The 18,944-nt window shown below is 34.7% G+C and overlaps 1 protein-coding gene across 3 annotated transcripts; it reads right to left on the reverse strand.

Annotated features, from left to right (window-relative positions):
- Positions 1-697: 697 nt before the first annotated feature.
- On the reverse strand, positions 698-18,548 carry LOC123907574 (transcription initiation factor TFIID subunit 1). Of its 3 annotated transcripts, none has more exons than XM_045957890.1 (21): positions 17,846-18,548; positions 16,871-16,977; positions 15,982-16,044; positions 15,741-15,786; positions 14,184-14,435; positions 13,437-13,552; positions 12,135-12,291; positions 10,779-11,892; positions 10,055-10,257; positions 9,631-9,868; positions 8,584-8,920; positions 8,126-8,335; positions 7,840-7,932; positions 6,863-7,066; positions 5,717-5,923; positions 4,605-5,091; positions 4,231-4,415; positions 3,939-4,061; positions 3,341-3,403; positions 1,994-3,037; positions 698-1,245 (listed from the first exon to the last, which is right to left on the reverse strand). In XM_045957890.1, the coding sequence occupies exons 1-21, from the start codon at positions 17,889-17,891 to the stop codon at positions 880-882; spliced, it is 5,661 nt and encodes a 1,886-aa protein (XP_045813846.1). In that variant the 5' UTR covers positions 17,892-18,548; the 3' UTR covers positions 698-879. The 3 variants fall into 3 exon arrangements, with proteins under 3 accessions (XP_045813846.1, XP_045813847.1, XP_045813848.1); XM_045957891.1 differs by having other exon boundaries at positions 13,437-13,549; positions 17,846-18,539; XM_045957892.1 differs by lacking the exons at positions 15,982-16,044; positions 16,871-16,977; positions 17,846-18,548 and having other exon boundaries at positions 15,687-15,786.
- Between the last annotated feature and the right edge of the window lie 396 nt (positions 18,549-18,944).

The following is an 18,944-nucleotide window of genomic DNA, read 5'->3' on the forward strand; positions in this document are numbered from 1 at the left end:
AAACACGAATCAACAATTCCAGTTGATGGTCCCTAAAAAAAGGAAGAACAAATTCAAGCAGAAACAAATCGATGCAAGTAAAGGGTTCAAGGTTGGTACTTCCAACCGTTAGCCATCTAAGTGTAAGTTGTTCCACATGTGTTTATGTGTTTTTCTAGTTTTTGTTTTTATCTTTTCTTTTTCTTTTGAGGGTTTTGGTTTTGTCCCCCTCATTTTGTACTTTTTATTTCTTTTAATCTATGTTGAGGGGGGTATTGCAGTAGGTGTTTTCTCTTACCTCTTTCTTTTGCTTAAAAAATAATATCTTATGATAAAATAAAAATAAAATTTAAAAATGAGGGATTAAAAATGTTTTTAATTTGTATGGTTGTAATTTAATGTTGTGATAACGCCTTCAATATCATTTCCAATTGTGATACTAAAGTAAAGTTTTTGCATCTACAAAAAATTTCAAGAGAAAAAAACACTTTTATAAATTCATTATTAATATTTTAAAATTTTAATACAGCTCAGTTGATAGCTGCAAAGAGATTATACCGAATTATTAAGATGTTAACACTTAGCACTATTTCAAGAGTTTGTTTTTCATCAATAGTCAATCTTCTGTGTTAAATCTGCATCTGCTATTTTTATCTAACCCGAGAACTCTTGAGGGGGGACATTCTTCGACTACATTGTTACACGCTAAAAAATTCAATGAGCCACATGGTGATATTAATCCACCTTGTTTCCATACAAATTGCAATGCTCTTTTGACATTTTTAAAGTTAAAAATACAAAATCATTTCTCTTTTCTTTTCATACTAAAACTTACACTATCTACCAAAAAAACTAGAACTTACACTTCATTCGAATATCATGATCTGAATTTGACATCAGTTAGAAATCTTTAGTTTCAATACCAGCTTCTGCAGCGGTGAGATTCTCATCATTCTCGTTTAACAAAGAATCACAATATTCCAAAAGCATATCTGCAACTGGAGGAATTCCAGGATTTCGCCCATCGTTATATTTATGTGCATTAAAAGTAATTTGCCAGACATCGTGCCTGAAGTCTTCACGGCTCTTGTACTCCATATTCCGTACCCTCTCCCTTATTCTGGAAAGATCCATAGGCCTCTCTATGATATCTAGATAGTCAGGGGCATTTTTCTTGGACACTGGTTTCACAAAAAGATAAGACAGATCGGCCCTGTCTTTCACAATGGTATCAACAATACTCTCCAAGATATTCGCCAAACCAACCTTCAGGAAAAATTGAAGTTAACATAGAACTCAAGCCAAGTAAAACACACACTTGCTCTGCTACAAATAAAAATTTGAAAGGACAAAACCACAACCATACAAATAATTTCAAAAATATTTTTTACTAAAATAGTGTATCATCATTCTACAAAATAAAACATAAAGCACCCACAATTAAATGACGTTCTTTCTTTTAGGCATTTGTCCTGTTTATTCACCCGATAAGAAATAATGTTCTGTCCAGAGCCTACAAAAAGAAAATCCTAAAGACTAAATCCACTGATTAAGAAAAGTAGGGTATTCAAATGACAAAAAAGGACAGTAGGTCTCCGTTGAGGGAATGAAGGGTATATTTCTAGCAGGAGATACCTCGCTGCATCCCCACCATGTTACACCCTAAATGACTAATACACCTAAAACATTATGATTGCGTCATAATTTCAACTACTTAAGAAGAAAAGCAAGCTGCTAACTCTTGAATTGCAATTCTAGAAAAATCCACAGCAAATGTAACCACTAGTCCATAACTCATACATAACATATAAACAACAAGGTAGTCATTTCTAATACATAACGTGTATATGTATGTGTAAATGGCGGTGAAACCATAAATGACAGTGCTTACCACAAATCTAACAGAAAAATGCCAAATACTATAGCGCTCCAACTTGACATGTATGCATGTGTACATGAAGGTAAAACAAACACACAAAAACAAAATCATGAAAATGACAAGCGAGAAATGTACCTCTCCTCCTCCCCCTCTTCGGCGTTTTGTTGGTGGCATAAAATCTCCACCAATCTTTCCTAATTCAACAACGGATCTCCTTTTACCACTCCTTTCTCTTTCTTGCATCCTCTTGCCATATCTTCGTTCCCTAGGATCATCTAAATAATCATCTCTTAAATCGGGCTTTCTCTTTTTCTTTTTCTTCTTAGCTTTTTGCCGTTCTTCCTCTTCTCTCTCTCTTCTAATATCTTCTTCATATTTTCTTAAGTCGTCTAATCTTTCTTGTTCCTTGATCATTTCTTCTTTGTGATACCTCCTTGCTTTGTCTTCTCTGAGTCTAACTTCATTTCTTCGTTTCTCTTGCTCTTCCCACCATCTTCTATCCTCTTTAGCATTCCATTTTGCCAAACCTTCAGATGAATACATGGTCTCCTGCTTTCTGTGTTTCTCAAAACTCGTCAATTCCACAATTCTTTTAGTTTTTCTGTGTTCAATTACTGTGTTTCCACTAGGACTGTCAAGTTCCAGATCAGCAACATCCTTTGTACGTTTTATAACAATCTTTTTGTGACTTTGCTCCCTGTCTATTTCTGCAGGCGGGCGGATTTTAATTGGAAACTTATGAGAATCAACCTGACTTCTGCCTGGATCAGTAGGAGGACGTATAACAATAGCATGCTTAAGAGATTCGGCCTGTGTATCCTCTGATTTCACTTTCTTCGGAATAATTATCTTACTAATCTTAGCAGACTTGGCAGTTTCTGAGTCGGAAGTGACTGGCTTGTCAGAACCCTGCAGGGTTTCTATTGCAGGTATATCGGAAGATTTCTCTGTCGAACTGCATTTGAACTTCAATGGAATTTTTGTTGCACTTTCAACTGGAGCAATTTTTGTCACAATTTTTGATATTGACTTTTTGGAGGGGAGTTTATGCTGTGACTGGCTAGAGGGATCAACAGAGCTGGATTTTCCGGTTGGTTTTTCCATGTCTGTAGATTCATGTTGTGCTTCTAGATCTTCACCATATTTCGGACAATTCTTGTTCGTTCGCATGTGCCCAAGCTGGTTCATAAACGAAATAATTACAACAAAAATATACATGAAGGAATGAGTGCAAAAACTTTTGCATAACTAAAAACACCTTTATATTGTATTAATTGATATACAACTTTTTTAATTAATGTAGAGCTGTAGGAAATGTTAACTTCTAGTTTCCAAATAAATAATTTTTCATAATAAATTTGCAACATTACAATTTTAACTTCATATTTGTTTTTCTTTCAAGAAAAAACAACCTCAAGCAACAGGTGTAAAAAACATGTTTCCTGGATTAAAAAGCTAGAAAGAAAAACAGCAGATACGCACCTGGCCACATGCTCCACAAATAAAAGTTTCCCTTGATGGTTTTTTCTCCTTAAATACCTGGTTCTGCGGACATAAATAGATATTTTCAGCAGGAGGAGTAAAAATAACAACCTACCAATGCAGTTACAAAATTAACACAAACACGGAGAGAACAATATCAAAGATTATGGCACATCTGTAAGACATAACAATGTTTTGTAATCTTTGAACAAAGATATAGAAGAGCTATTATTTCCAAGCATTTGATACTGTTCTAGGATTACTGGAATCTTTCCATTAGTAATCAAGAACTAAGAACCGTACATTGTCTGAAATTGTTTTCAAAATACCCCTGTGAAATTCTTCGATGCAGCTTTATGAATTTTACCAGTAATCATAGAAAAAGAACCAACTACATAGAATTATTTATTCTCTTGTGAAATTATTTGGTGTATGATTGTACTTGAACATTATTTGCAGAAAAAGATCAACTTATTTTTTTGGTAAACAAAAAAATCGGTGTCATTTACAATTTCCTTGAACATAAATTCGTCCATTAAAATGGTCTTTCTATATGGAGAAAAGAGAACGATGAAACACATAAATGTCAATAGTTTACCTTGATTCCTTCTCCCATATTTAATTTGATTTTTTTATTTGGTAGACTGATGGGCGAAATGTCATTCTTCTTTGCTTTATTGACCTTCACGGATTTGCTTTTTTTAGCAGAAAAATTTTCCTCCTGCCAAAAGCATAAAATAAAAGAATTAGGACTCACTATTAAGAATTTAATTGTTTACATGACTATTTATGATCTAATCTTCATACGAAGTACAAATTGTGAAATAAGTGCGTCAAAGGAGAAGATGCATGTTTGCATGAAAATGTGGCTAAACTAATGTTTGCCTTACCTCCCTATGATCTGTAATTGCATTCTCCTTAAAATGATTGGTTCCATCGAGTTGCGATGTATTTGTTGTTTTCTTTACTTGTTCAGTGCTGTCAAAGACAAATTTTGGTTGTGGTTTTGGTATCAATCTTCTTGGGTCCACCATAACCCTGGCTTTCTTCTTTTTCTTCCGGCACGCTTCATCATCTGAATATAATATTGCCAAAAGAGTCAAATCCAAGTAGCATCTGAGTTTATTTAAAATAGTGACCCAATTAACAAATTCTGGTCACTTCATTACAACAACACAGATCACATTCAGTACTGATAAAGATCTGGAATACAGTACCGATAAAGGTCTGGAATAATATTTCAATAATCAATAAGATATCATACCATCCATAAGCAACCTGCGTAATTCAGCGGCCTCAGCTTCTTCATCTTCAATTTCCTCCTCTGCCTGGGCCAAGGTTGTGCGTCTTCTCATTCTAAGACCCTTAACACCATCTCCCTTATCCCGTTTTAAGTCATTAGTACCTTCTTCTCCCTCTTCAAATTCCTCAGCATCGAGCAAATTTTCCAGATCTCCAGCAAAAGAATCTAGATCACTATTCCCTTCTGAATCACTCTCATTATCATCACCACTTAAAGCTGACAAACTCTGAAGTTGTCTATCCCAAATCTCCTGGCACTTCTCTCTGGTCTGCTGCTGCAACTGAAGAAAGGACATTCGCTGACCACGAGCATATTTTCCTATAGTTGTTGGATCAACCTTAACCCCAGATGCAGCTTGCTCACTTGAAAGTTTGCGTATCATAGCAATGCGATGCCATCTGGTTTGATTTGCAATGGCTTCCTCAGGAACATTGAACTTCAGAAGCACCTGGAATAAGAACATGTCGAAATCAGAAACATGCACCCATGTGGATTAAATATGTTATGCTATTCCCCCATGGTTCACGCAGTCATATGAGCCAACAAGACATAAAAGCACAATGGTAATATATTCCTTTGTTATGGAGTGCATACATATCTAGAAAATTTACCTAAGTCATGTTGGAGAAAACAAAAGCAACTAATAAATGGACTAAAATATGCACAGGAAGGGAAAATGGTGAAATTGATGATAAGCAAAATAATCATATTTCACAATCAAGTGTAGTCCCAAGTTTAAGAAAAAGAACAAGGTAATGAACGAACATCCATAAAGGCATGGAGGATTACCTATTCCAAGTAAATGAACTTTTTGACAAGGCATCAATGAAAATCAATTTTTCACTTCTGCTTTTAGACACCATTATTGATTATTCATACACATTATAGATTAAACATTGTGCAGCACTAAATTTTTTTACTCCAATATTCTCTGCTTATCTCAGCTTTACTCACTATCAAAGATACAAAAATTCAGCACAAAAGTTGCCCGCCAAAATGAAGCTCTATGGTTCACATGCATAGTTATAGTTAAACACATACAGTCCAGAGCAGACCACTAAATTACAACACACCTCACGTGCAGCCTCCATGCTTAATCTACGTAGATCAGCATCAGTACCGGTAACAGTGGAACCTCCCCTGCTAGCAGCTACTTTCTTCTTCACCATTGCACTAGACACCGGTGCCTTTGGAGGTGCCCGAGCATAGCTAAAACCCAAGCCACGACCTGATGGATCACCAACACCAGTAATTTCCATCCGTTCAATATTTTCCTTACCCTGCCAAAGAGAATATTCCATGGGGTGGGGTAGGAACTTTTCATGAGTAATTTAGTCAATTAGTGAAAGAAAAAAATGATGAGAACATAATAATCAGTGTAGTAAGTTTTCTTTATATTATAGAGGAGATAGAGACGATGTAATTCATCATAACCCTATCTTCTGAAAACATAATCTCTGTTTCAAAATGCTAAAATTAAATATACTTTTTACAGAAAAAGTGCGCCTACTCAATTCTCTCCCTAAAGGTAAATTATCCTTTTGCTTCAGGAATATAAATTCAAAAATAATATTTACCTTCATAAATTATCCTTTTGCTTCAGGAATATAAATTCATAAATAATATTTACCTTCACTTACGCTCAAATTCTATTTGATTGATATAACATTCAAATTTTAGAATTGCAGTAATTATAAGCCACTTACGGATGCAAGACTGATATGTTTCAGGGGGGGGAATTCTTAATTTATGCAAATTTCAAAGAAACAAAGGCATCTTAAATAACAGAAAAGGTAAACTAAATGTTAGTTTTTAACATAATTTTCAAGTAGCAAAATATAAATATGGTAAAAAAAAGAGAAACCAATCATTTTTTGAGATAGGGTCCAAGTATAAAAATATAAGTAAAAATAAACAAATGTGTAATCACACTATATATATATATATATATATATATATATATATATATATATATATATATATATATATATATATATATATATATATATCCTACAGTAAGATCAATAGATAATACTCAGTTCATTACTGGCAGTTGACTCTTTTGAAAAGAAAGAAGAAATCTTGTTTTTCACTTAAAATTTTAAACCTAGTTTTACTACCTTAAAAAATCAAAGCAAATATTAAGAAATTTTGAACACATAACTAATAAACAAGATATATGCTGAAGCCAACTAATCTGAAAATCAAACATAGATCACCTGGCTAGTACAGGCAACAAAATTGCTACTCAAGTTCCATGGAGTAATTTGCAATTCCCTCTCAATGTGTGATGCAGCAGCTAGTGCTATTGCTTCATCAGGAAGCCGACTCATTGCAGATGAAATATTATTAGGATGTGTTTCAGTAATTCCTAAATGTTTTAAGCGGTAGAGACCAGCTTGCATGCTTTCAAAAGCACAGACCTAAAACAATGGACAAAGAAGGAATCATATTAAAGAAATGGATTCATCTAATCAAAACAAACAATAAAACATAAGTATGCAGATTGTTGACACACATTGACAAGCGATTAAAGTGCCTTCAGAACACATAACAAGCTAAGAATCATCAAGACCCTCATCTGTTTGATTTGCAAAAGGTATTTACTGAACAAAACACAAGACAAAAAACATAACGAACTTTTAAGTTTTTGAACTTTTTGTCGTGTACGATATTTGGTGGACAGAAGGTTATTTTGGTATTTTAGACAATTTGTACTTTGAGACAAAAAGTTGTCCTGTGTTTTAGTGAGGGAAAAGAACTTCAGTTTTTGTCTAGTGCCTAGTCCCTAGCCCCCTGATTTGTCCACTCCCAGGAACAGTTTTAAAATCCAACACAGGTTGTCATGTTCAGTCCCTTATTTTTTAGGGGATCAAACACACCCTGAACCTTACAAAATTATATACGAAGTACCAGGCAGATCACAGACACAAGCATAAGTGACATATATTGTGGTACGGAGGGAGTATCTAATAAAAACTCATTATCATTTTTCAAAGTATACTTTTTCAACAATCAAAGAGAACAGTATTAGGTATGCAACTCTGAACCGAGCCACTGATGTAAGTTCCAAACGGTCATATCATGCTTTTAAGACAATTTTATGTGTTACTATATGCTGTTAAACGTGCATTACAACAGAAAGAGATGTATTATTCATCAACAAAGAAACCGAATTTCAAATGATGTTACTCACAAGCTCTGGTGTCACCATTTTTCTCAATTCATCCTCGGACAACATGCGGATATTTCGCTTTTTAACATAAATTGACTGTCCATTTGCACCCCTCTGCAGTAATACACATGGAATGAAACACTCAGGGTATAAAGAAGATATAATAAAAGTTGAAAATAAGATTGTATTACAAAAATCACATAAAATCCAATGTTTATCAATTGTTTTGTAAGAAATAAATAAGGAATTCCATTAGCATGCACTTCATATTCTAACATGGATAATCAACTCTGCATACCATCAATACCTGTAAATTAGCATATTCCTTGATCCTTTTACGAAATGAGGCTTCTGATAGGAAAGGAAACTGTGGAAGAAAGTCGTCAATGCGAATGTGTGGAGACAAGTGCTGCTTCTCTGCAGCTTGGAATTCACGGAACATGTGTACCAATAGCCTGTTCATCATGAAAGTCTGAAGATTCTTACTTCCAGGCGAGAACACCTCCATGAGAGGTTCCTGCGGAGAATAATTGATAAACCATCTATCAACAAATTTCCAGTGATGTATATTTGGGATACAAATAGCAAAATCAAACAAGAAAACACAAATAGAGATTAACAACACATTATGACAGATAAAAAAAAAATTCCATAGGACTATATAAAACAATGAGACTTAAAAAGAAATTCCTTCAGGTTATCATTAAGTTAAATTCAAAGAATCAAAAGACAATTATTTATTCAACAATTAACAAGGATACTAACCTGCTGTCCTACAACATTAACTTTATCGATGCGCCTTAATGATAGTTTTCCCTTTGACGAACGAACCAGCAGGTAGTCAGTTGGTGGAACTTTATGAGTAAATATGGGTGCTCTATACATATTGGTCTCAAGTGATGACTGACTGCTACCAGGTTTTAAATCACCAAGAAAAGGAGATTTATCAGCAGGGTCCAGAGAAATAATATGCCCCAAGCTACTATTTGTGTTGCGTAATAAGGAGCCAGATTGGTCATCCGGTGAACTTTTTTGATAATATGTACAAAGTCTTGCACCCATTCCAACATTGCTCAGAAGTAAAGGCCTTTCTTCACAATACCTAAGGAAAACATAGCCAATCAGATTAACAATGGATTATCCTCATTCATTTAGCAAAGTACCAAGGAAAACAAAGTAACAAGAGTACAACCATTGAAGGTAGTACATTGTCAAAACAATATTTCTCTTGGATATATCAGATTTGGGGTCAACAGGACATGCACGCTATTAATGCTGGGCAAAAAACAAAAATTCATTTCAGTGCTCATGATAATGTCTGTTTTACCATAAGGACTACATATTATAAAGTACCGTCTCAAAATCATTTGAATATCAATGGAAGCTGGAATATGAACATACAGAAATACTACATATTACTGCAAGCAGAATAACAAGCTGGAAAGCTAATTTGCAAAAATGATACTTCAGAATTTAGTCAACCAAAGTCAAAGATGCAAATCTTTAGAAGAAATCATGTCGTTCAATAAAGCAATCAAAGGACAAAAACTAGAGAAAAAAGGACAAGGGTTGTATGAGCAAGGCACATTGAATAACAGAGAATTTTTGTAATGGCTAACTGCTAGTGAAGCCTTTATGGGGAAGGTGTACTATAGCATTGTACCTCTGAAAATAGTAACATAAATGGTTGTTCTCAACCTTCAAAGTAAAACTTTCACTTTGAAGTAGCCAAACATGCAAAATAGAAAATTATTCTGTTCCAACAAAGATCACACATACAAAGTAGCAGAACAAAAGTTTTAAGTCACTCACTCCATAAGAAAAACGTGTCCGTCTTTTACAGACAGATCAGATTTTTTCTTGAATGCTCCCGGGGGACGCAAGGACTTGTTCTCACCAGGAACCCTTTGTGCCCTAGGCCATAAATGTATCTTTGTACGGACAAGATGTAACAAGGAATTTGGATGAACATTTTGTGCAACTAATGATATGTGATCTTCAAGCTCCCTACCCAAATAAAATATTTTCACCGTTTCTGTTGCCTTGAAATCTACCAAAAACAAAAATCCCTGGTCAGTCACATGAACAAGAGGCTTAAGTATAACTAAAGAGAAGAATAAGACCCAAAAGACACGGAAAAGAAAAACATCATGGAACAGAACAAAAATTACAGCTTATATATTTTATTATTGAAATAAGAAATTTTACAACAGAAAAGAGAAGAAAAATTGACAACCTAGCTTTTTGGAAGCTTTTGCTTTAACAGAAGAGAGAGTTTCTTCAGCACCAACATGCAGTTTACACCCTTTGCCACCCAAGCTTTTCATAATAATTTTCATGGATCCTTGTGTTGGTAATTTCCCTTGTTGTTTAACGGCCACCTCATTGTCATGGGGATACCATAGTGCTCTAGGCCGGTGAAAATTTGCAATATCTTTACTGCAAAAGAGTTAGTAAGAATATAAAGACATGAAATATCTACAATGCACATATGAAAAGCAGATATTAAAGGACAGAGAAAAAGCATAGACCATACACATATTTCACAGGAACTTGATAAGTGACATGAGCAAAGCCAACATTAATATTTATAAAGCCAACTGACTGATAAAAGATTGGGCAAGAGACTAGCGTATTGGTGACTGATTATGGGCATGTTGTGGAATGTGACAGATTTTACAAACAATGATGATCATAGGGAGTATCAAACATCAAGTAACCACACAAACAGGTGCCCCAACATCAAACAAGCTTGCATCTAAGATTCAGCAGAAAACTTGATTTTGAAAACATAATATACAAACTAAGTTTCTCTCTGGCGCCAATTTAGGTGGGCTAATTTAGCTTCTTCAAAAAAAAAAAATATACAAACTAAGTTCACGTCTCAAATCCAGGCAAAACATTCAACATACAAAAAATTATATTACCAAGACCCCGTCCCTCAAATGAAAAATTCTTACTTGCTCAACTTCAATTTCATGGTCTGCAGTTTCAGTGCAGGTTGCGAGTGAAAAATTTTGACACCATGAGCTGAGCGTTTTTTTGAGTTTGATTTCAGTTGCTGAGAAGTTTTTCGATTTGAATAGTGTTTGTCATTAGCAACATATTTCCATCCAAATTGACCTCCATGTCCTGGTAGCTCAGAAGAGTCCACACTAATTGATTTCAAAGAGCGACTTAAAATCATAGCCCCGGCATGAAGGCGAAGATGGGTACTGTCCTTGCTATCCAAGACCTCAAAGTGCATTTGATTATCCTGAAGATCAAATATAAGCTTTGGTTTCATCTTAGGCCTGTCAAGATCCTCCCACATTATCTTGTCGATCCACGAGTCATCCATGAGGTCTCTGTTTTGAGACATAACCATGGTCAATCGCTTTACATGACCACTTTGATTATGCCTCTCAGATATATCGGCACTTCTTCCATCTGCAATATGAGAACTGTCCACTTCTAGCCTCAGAAGCTGGGGATGAAATAGACTTTCTGATATTGAATTAGTTTCAGCCCCATTAGAATCCCTTGAGCCAAAGGGATCCAATGAAACAGGAGAGTAGCATGTGAATACATTCTGATCTTTCTCCTCTACTATCTTATGGGGATCTGACTGAAGATTCTGTATCCCACTTTCAATTTCTGTTTCACCACCACCAGAAGCTCTCAATTCAAGTCCAGAAATTTCACAGCTCTCAACATTATTATCATTATCGCTTGCAACAGGAGAGTTGCCCCAAAGTATTTCATCTTCCCAGTCTCGTTGATCAAGAGGATAAAAATTGGCTAACATGAGGGGATGATCTTTCCAGGAAAGATCATCTGCAAAATCCACTTTCATTGGTTCACCACCAAGACAAGAGTCCTTTGGTTGCCGGTCATCTTTAACAGTAAGTGAGGCATCTCCGTGAAGAAATCCAAATTTTGGAAATTCCGAGTCAACATTATTGTTTTCTGATACATCAGTATGGGCTACACAAACCTGTTTACTAAGTGTGAGACTTTGAGAGAAGCTTTTAAGGAACTCCTCTTCGTCCTCTTCTACAATATCATCAGATAAATCCAAAGACTTGTATCTATCTGGAAATACAAGTGAAAAAACAGCCAATTAGGACAGAAGCCATATTGTAATACACCGCATAAAGAGAGCATCTCATTTTGTCATTCAAATCGCACCAATGCCAGTTATAAATTAAATTATTCATAAACAGCACAAAATTGCGAAAACTACTTAAGTCATACCTCTCGGAAAATTTCAACAGATTCTAACATTTGCCATCAAAATTCAGGTAAACATGCTTTCTCTAAGTATATATATATACCTCTAGGAGTGGAATGCCGACGCTCTTTCTTCTCTCCCTTTCGAGGGGGTTCCTGAATACCAAAAATTTCAGAGAAGCGTAAAACTGCTTTTCCATCGTCCACGTACAATACAGGCAATGGTGTAGCCATAGACCTTTTTAAAACTTCAGGTCCTTCCTGTTCATTTCATTAATTAAGACATTAACATGTTAATAGAAAGTCAATCGTGATAAATTTATAATCTTGTCAACAAAAATTATCATCAAGTTAGAAAGAACGTCAGTGTGCAATCATGAAGTTAGATTGGCTTTTACCAGTGTATCACACCAGTACGAAATTAAAATTACTAGCATAAAGACAGTCATACTAATCATGAATTAGTGTGTCCCATTGTACAGCAATTCCTTACTCCTTCCCCCACCCAAAACAAAAAGCCATTCACAGTACAAACTCTCCAAAAGCTTAAGTTGATGGACAGGGAGACAAATGGTTTATCTACCAAACACTCCCCCCTCACCCACCCCGCGAAAGAATTATCAGCTTGAATTTAGTGCTATTTTAATCAGATAGTTTGTGCTCAAAATAACTTGCAATTCAATATTATATGTAGATTTTTTTGGTAGGCAGAAATATATATTCCCCCAAAACTTAATCAAAATAAAAATTTTACATAATTTATTTATGAATGATGAAAGCTGCTTTCACAAGGACTGGAATCATTAACATGTGAGTGAAGGAGCTCAAGACACTCAACATTTATATTGAATTACCAATGACACAAATTCGGTGAGGGTGAAAGTCAGGCTAACTTATTCACCAAAAGAATACGGTCACCATTGGGCTTATTACGTGAAATCCCAAACCATAAAACTGAATTGCTCTCTTCATAAAACCATAAACTGAAATGTCCTCTTCTTCCTTTTAGATTCTTCATTTGGTCTCTGTGATGGTGTTGGCCAAAATACAACAGGTCATAGCCGGAAAGTCATCAAAGAACAATGGGTCGTGCAGTAACAGATGGGTTTTAAGACAATTTCACCAATGTGACCCATTTACATGGAAAAAGCCACAAATTATGGAAAACTTCGTATTTGTTAGAGAATTTGGAGGTCGTATAGTGTAACAGCCTCAAACCAGTATTATTAATAATTGTGAAATCATGAGAAAAATACAAAACTTAAATATCATTCATTGCCAATAGCACACAATAGAATGTGAGTTGTTCATGTCACGGCCCCTATTCCAGCACAATAAACATCAAAAAAGGCTAGAAAGAAAGGGAAAAAAACACTTAGAAGGCAGCAAAACAAGCAAAAACTGACCTCGGGTTTTTGTACATTATTGTCCAATTCATCAGTCTGCAGTGAGCCAACTTGTAAATCATGCTCAAGAACACTCCCTCCTTTAGATGCATCTACAAAGCTCTCCTCGTGCTCTACTGAAAGAGAAAAACTAACATGAGTAAACTGCAAGGCTACAAAGTGAAATTCACTTCCTTCCCTAAGATTACTACATGCTTCAACCCTCACATTATTATTAGATTGTGCATTGAGCTAAATTCAGCCAAACACTTGGGTATTAAATCATAGTTCAAACACACAGCTACCCGCTCAAATTCAAGCTGAGTATTCAAGGAAGAACTCAAGTTCAAACTTGATTGGTTTCAAGTTATATATCACAATATAATTAAATTTACTATATGACAATTTGTAATGCAATCAATTTACTGATTCTCAGTCAATCAGCTTACAAGCATACGAAACCACTAACCTTGCATACAAATTTGATTTCAACATATGTTCCATTTGTTTAGCTTAAAAGAAGAAAATGATATTCTATGATACAGCTTTTCATACAAATTTCAAAAGCTGTTAATTTTAGCCAATGAGAAGAATACTAAAAGAATTGTTTCTAAGGGCCCCACTTGGAGTGGTTTACGGTTTTATGTTTTGAAATTTTCAAAATCCAAAACCAGTATAATTCAACCAAAATTTCTAACACGTTTATAAGGACCTGTACACGTGTAAATCTATAACTCAAGATAGAAGTTCAAATCAAAAACATATTACCAGCTAAAGAGATGTTATCGACTTTAGCATCATTATTCACCAAGTCTTGTTCCTTGTCAGATTCTTCATCATAATCTTCATCGTCGAAGACAGAAATTTTGCTCTCCAAAGCTTCAAGAGAGGTTTCGACAGCAAAAAAATCCTTTTTAGGCAATAAATGGTCCTCTTCATTCGCAGTTTCAGTCTCTGGACCATCATACTCTTCATCAATATCTTCGTAATCAACAGCATCTTCAGCCTTTTCACCGCAGTCTAAGATTAAAATAATCCAAGTTAGTAAGTTACCAGAAAACTTCACACGAAACCACAAACAAGATGTGAAACCTGTAGCACATGAGTAAGAATCGTTACAATAGAATTTTTATCTTTTGTAAGAAGAAGATCCACATAACTTCCAATTCAGTTGAGTTTCATACTACATATATAATCAATAGTTTCTACCATTGTCTTCTGCTATATTCTATTATGTAGGTACTCCCACATTTCACTTACACCATATTTCAGAAGCACATAGACCGACACCATATTTCAGAAGCTAAGATACGCCATGGAACACTATATGGCCACCTCTGGATGGCTATTGTTAAGAAGTCCCACATCGGATGTGGGTTGGCCTGAACATGGGTTTATAAAGTAAAGGCAATCCTCACCTTATAAGCCGGTTTTCTAGGGTTGAGTTAGGCCCAACTCCCAATCTTAAGAAGGTATCAGACCCTCTTCAAGATCCGTTGGATCACCAGCTATCACGTTTCCGCTATCGGGCCACCCACCATTTATATCCATGTACCAAACCCAATAGGCATGAGGTGGTGTGTTAAGAAGTCTCACATCGGATGTGAGTTGGCCTGAACATGGGTTTATATAGTAAAGGCAATCCTCATCTTATAAGTCGGTTTTGTAGGGTTAAGTTAAGCGGTTAAGCCCAACACCCAATTCTAAGAGCTATTACCCGTTCATGTTTATGAATAAAAGCTACAAGTCGTCAATAAAACTACACATCAGATCAGCTAGCTTTATTAATCAAGTTCAATTGACTTGCACCACTAGCCCTTACTAACCCCCTAGCATCAGGCATGACTACCTAGTTTTACAAAAATATCATTTTTTTATAAAACATTTCTAAAATGAAGCGCACCACCAAGAGCTGTCAACTCTCATTCCCGAAGAAGAATGCTAGCAACAAATTCTTTTGAACATACTATTTAAGATCAATTCATTTTTAAAAAAATCAACACTCATTTTAAGAAATGATCAATTGATGTGATAGGTGTTTTGAATTTTCAAAAAAGGACCAATCATAGATAGAGATAAAGAGTGTGTTGGTAGCATTCCTCTATACCCCAACACCACGGAGGGATACATTAAGGAGAAAATTTCACTGATAACGAAAGAAAAATAATTATTTCACATGACATTTTCTACCAAGCATATTTCATGTCAGAAAGAATTCGAGTAGAAATAAAACACAGGTGTAGTACTCTCAATGAAGGAACAAAAAGATACCAACAGAATATCAAAAACTGCATGATATAGTTTTTTCCTGGCAGACAACTTCACCTTGTTCAACAATGCCAAGTCGTGTTCGTGGTGATTTTCCTGACAACTGCAAACAGCACATATTCTTATCATCATCAGAATAGAAGATGCAGAAACAGCAAGGAAAAATTGACAATTAAACAATAGTTTACCAAATCAACAGATAGCATTTTGATTTCTAGATTCAGCACTACAGCCTGATAATGATATTTTGATATACACTTTTAAAAAAGAACAAAAAATTATATTTTGATATCCTTACAGCTATATCTGTCAGCGATGGACCCAGCTTGTCAGCCAATGCAGAAAGATGCTCCTTTGCATCCTAAAAGAAAATATGCTTTTAGCACCAATTTTAATGTTTTTGACCAAAACGCATTATCATAAACAAATCAAGAAGCATAAACAATCCATGACAAGAAAATGGGCACCCCACAATAATTACAATTCTAAAAGACGCAATTATCCTAAAACCTCCAACAGATCCTACAATGGATAATTGATAATTAGGAATGCCCAATTCCAACATCATATCATAAAAAGTAGTTAATAGTATAGTTTATAAACATCAATCTTATTGTACACAAACGTAAGGCAACTTTTATCGAACTCTAAACTCAGCTGTAAATTCTGATGTTTAAAGTCTTAAACCTGCTTAATAAAGATCAACTTTACTTGTAAAGTAACCACTCGAGCATAACCATTGTAGCAAATAAGAATCTATGCACACTAACTCAAATCCTCCAAAGTTGAATCGCATATAATTTCTTAGTTTAGACAACCATACTGCACCAATAGGTCCACACTGCCTCCTTTTTTGTTTTTAGAAAAGTTACACTGCAGGTCTACTGTAAAAACATGTCCTTCCAAAAAGAATATATCTCAAAAAAGTAAAAATGGATTTAAATCTTCTAATATAAAAGTTTAGCAACTTCAAAACCCTCCACTACCAATCATGATGATGCTACAGTAGCTTAGAAATTTCAGGAAACTACTTGGGAGGTACATGCGGCATTATGGAAAATAACAAACAATTAAAAACTAGCAAGCAATTTAATCACAATACAACTGCATGCCTCAGCTCAATCTTGGTTCTCTAAACATTTCAACAACCAAGTTCAAAAAAGACATCAAAGGCTGCATTAAATTACCTCATCAAGATAATCAACATCGAGATCACCAGAATTATCAACATTTCCAAACATGAACCCCAGAAAACGATTACCCTTGTCAGACTCCTCATATTCTTCTTCATCATCTATCAATATGAATTTATCAAACATATTGAGTTAATGAACTTCATCAAACAAAAATACTAAGCTAAATAAATGAACACCACTTCAAACTCACAGACAAATGCTTTACAGATTTCAGGACATAGTCATAAACAATAACCCATCAACTCAGTCCTACTTTAAACACTAAGAGCCTATTTGGATAAACAACTTGTTTGCAGCTTATAGCACAAGTGTTTATCATGATAACCGATAAGCATTTATGTATAAGCTTACATAAGCTATTTTTATAGCAAAAGATAAAATAAGGATAAATCGTTTTTATATATGCTACGAGCTGTTTTCATAAGCTATATTGGAGAACTTATGAAATAAGTTGAAACAAACTTAGTCATAAGTTGCTCTCATAAGTTTTCCCAGACAGTCTCACAAAACTTATGGCAGTAGCTAAGCTCAATAAGTCAATCGAAACAGCCCTTAAACCTATTATTAAATTGCCAATACAACTAGAGAGCTTAAATTTCATAAACAGTAGGTACAGGCAAAAGAAAAACGACATACATTCTCGGTGATAAATCAATGATAATTTTCACAAATTTTAGGAGTGAATGTTCATTCCATTGCACAGATTTATTTATTGGAATAAAACAGGGTTTCATTACATTTCTAACTTCTAGTGGTGCTACTTGAAGAAAAAACATATTCAAGCTATTCTAAAATACTCCCACTTTGAAGAAAAAGCATATTCAAGCTATTCTAAAATACTCCCACTTTGAAGAAAAAGCTGAAAAGACTCTAATTGTGCTATCAAACATTCATACACCTCCACTTTCTCCTTGTTCCTTTAACTTCCGATACAGCTATTCTAAATTTTTCAGTAAACAAAGTTACCTTCATCTCTCCCGTCTTGCGAGGCGCTATCCGAGTCATATCCCATGTTGTTGAACAAACAAACAAACCTATAGCACAATTTCAACGCCGAAATCTATCTCATTAAGCAACAGTTACAACGCACGATTCCAGAACAAATCAATTCCGAAACTTTCTTCTTCTCCCACCTTCTATGCCGGTTCTTTCTGTTTTCTGTTTCGCACGATCAATAACAGAGACTTCAAAAACCCTCAAATTCGAACTTCACTAACGCAATTTCACCCTAGAACTTCCTCTTCGTTCCAGAGAAAGATAAAATTATAAAAAAGAAAAAATCGAGAAGTTCAAAGATTTGGTTTTCTCCGTTCACCGCCGGCGACAAACCCTAACGAAATTTGTTCAGAGTTTCTCAATTCGCCTTCGCCTCTCGTCGATCAATTAGGGCACGGAATGTAAAGATGTTGTGCGGAATTAAAATCAAAATTCAAAACCCTCCGATTTTGCGTAGCTTTGAGGCTATATTGTGAATTGATTCGTCGGAAAAGAGAACGGACCGTGATCGGAAGGAACAGCGGCGGTTATTGTTGATCGGAGCTCTGTAGTTATTTATTTGAATATTGATGATGATGTATCATTCTTTCTACGGTGAAGTGCTGTTGTAAAATCTTGGTTTTTTTTTGTGATTCCCTTGATGGGTATTTATAGACGGAAAAACGAGAGGAACAAGAAAAATTATTTTAAAATATATCTATTTATTTATTTATTTTTATAAGGAAAATATCTATTTTAGTACATTATTTAATACTGAAAATTTAGGTTTTTTTTGCTAAAAAAATATTTCAATTTTGATGATTAAAATAAAATGTAATTTTTTCTTACAATAATAAAATGGATTTTTTAACATCTATAAAACAATACAAGTACCACAATGTTTGATAAAAAAAAATTGTACCATAAATGAATTTATTCATATTTTTTATATAAAACATTTAGAACAATATTGCATATTATGTTCGTCTATCTTCATTGAAGTTGTTGAAGTGATTTTGATTTTATGACTAGAGGGGTGAGTGTCCATTTTATATCATTCCCTTGTAGTGCGATTGGTTACAAGAAGAAA

This window comes from Trifolium pratense, linkage group LG2 (assembly GCF_020283565.1).
Source record: "Trifolium pratense cultivar HEN17-A07 linkage group LG2, ARS_RC_1.1, whole genome shotgun sequence".
In the NCBI taxonomy this organism is placed as follows: domain Eukaryota; kingdom Viridiplantae; phylum Streptophyta; class Magnoliopsida; order Fabales; family Fabaceae; genus Trifolium; species Trifolium pratense.

Coding starts and splice junctions, on each gene's coding strand:
- LOC123907574 (XM_045957890.1), bottom strand. CDS start 17,891: ATGGGATATGACTCGGATAGCGCCTCGCAAGACGGGAGAGATGAAG. Junction 15,787..15,981: donor CATCGCTGACAGATATAGCT/GTAAGGATATCA, acceptor TGCTGTTTGCAG/TTGTCAGGAAAATCACCACG. Junction 4,062..4,230: donor CAATTACAGATCATAGGGAG/GTAAGGCAAACA, acceptor TGCTTTTGGCAG/GAGGAAAATTTTTCTGCTAA.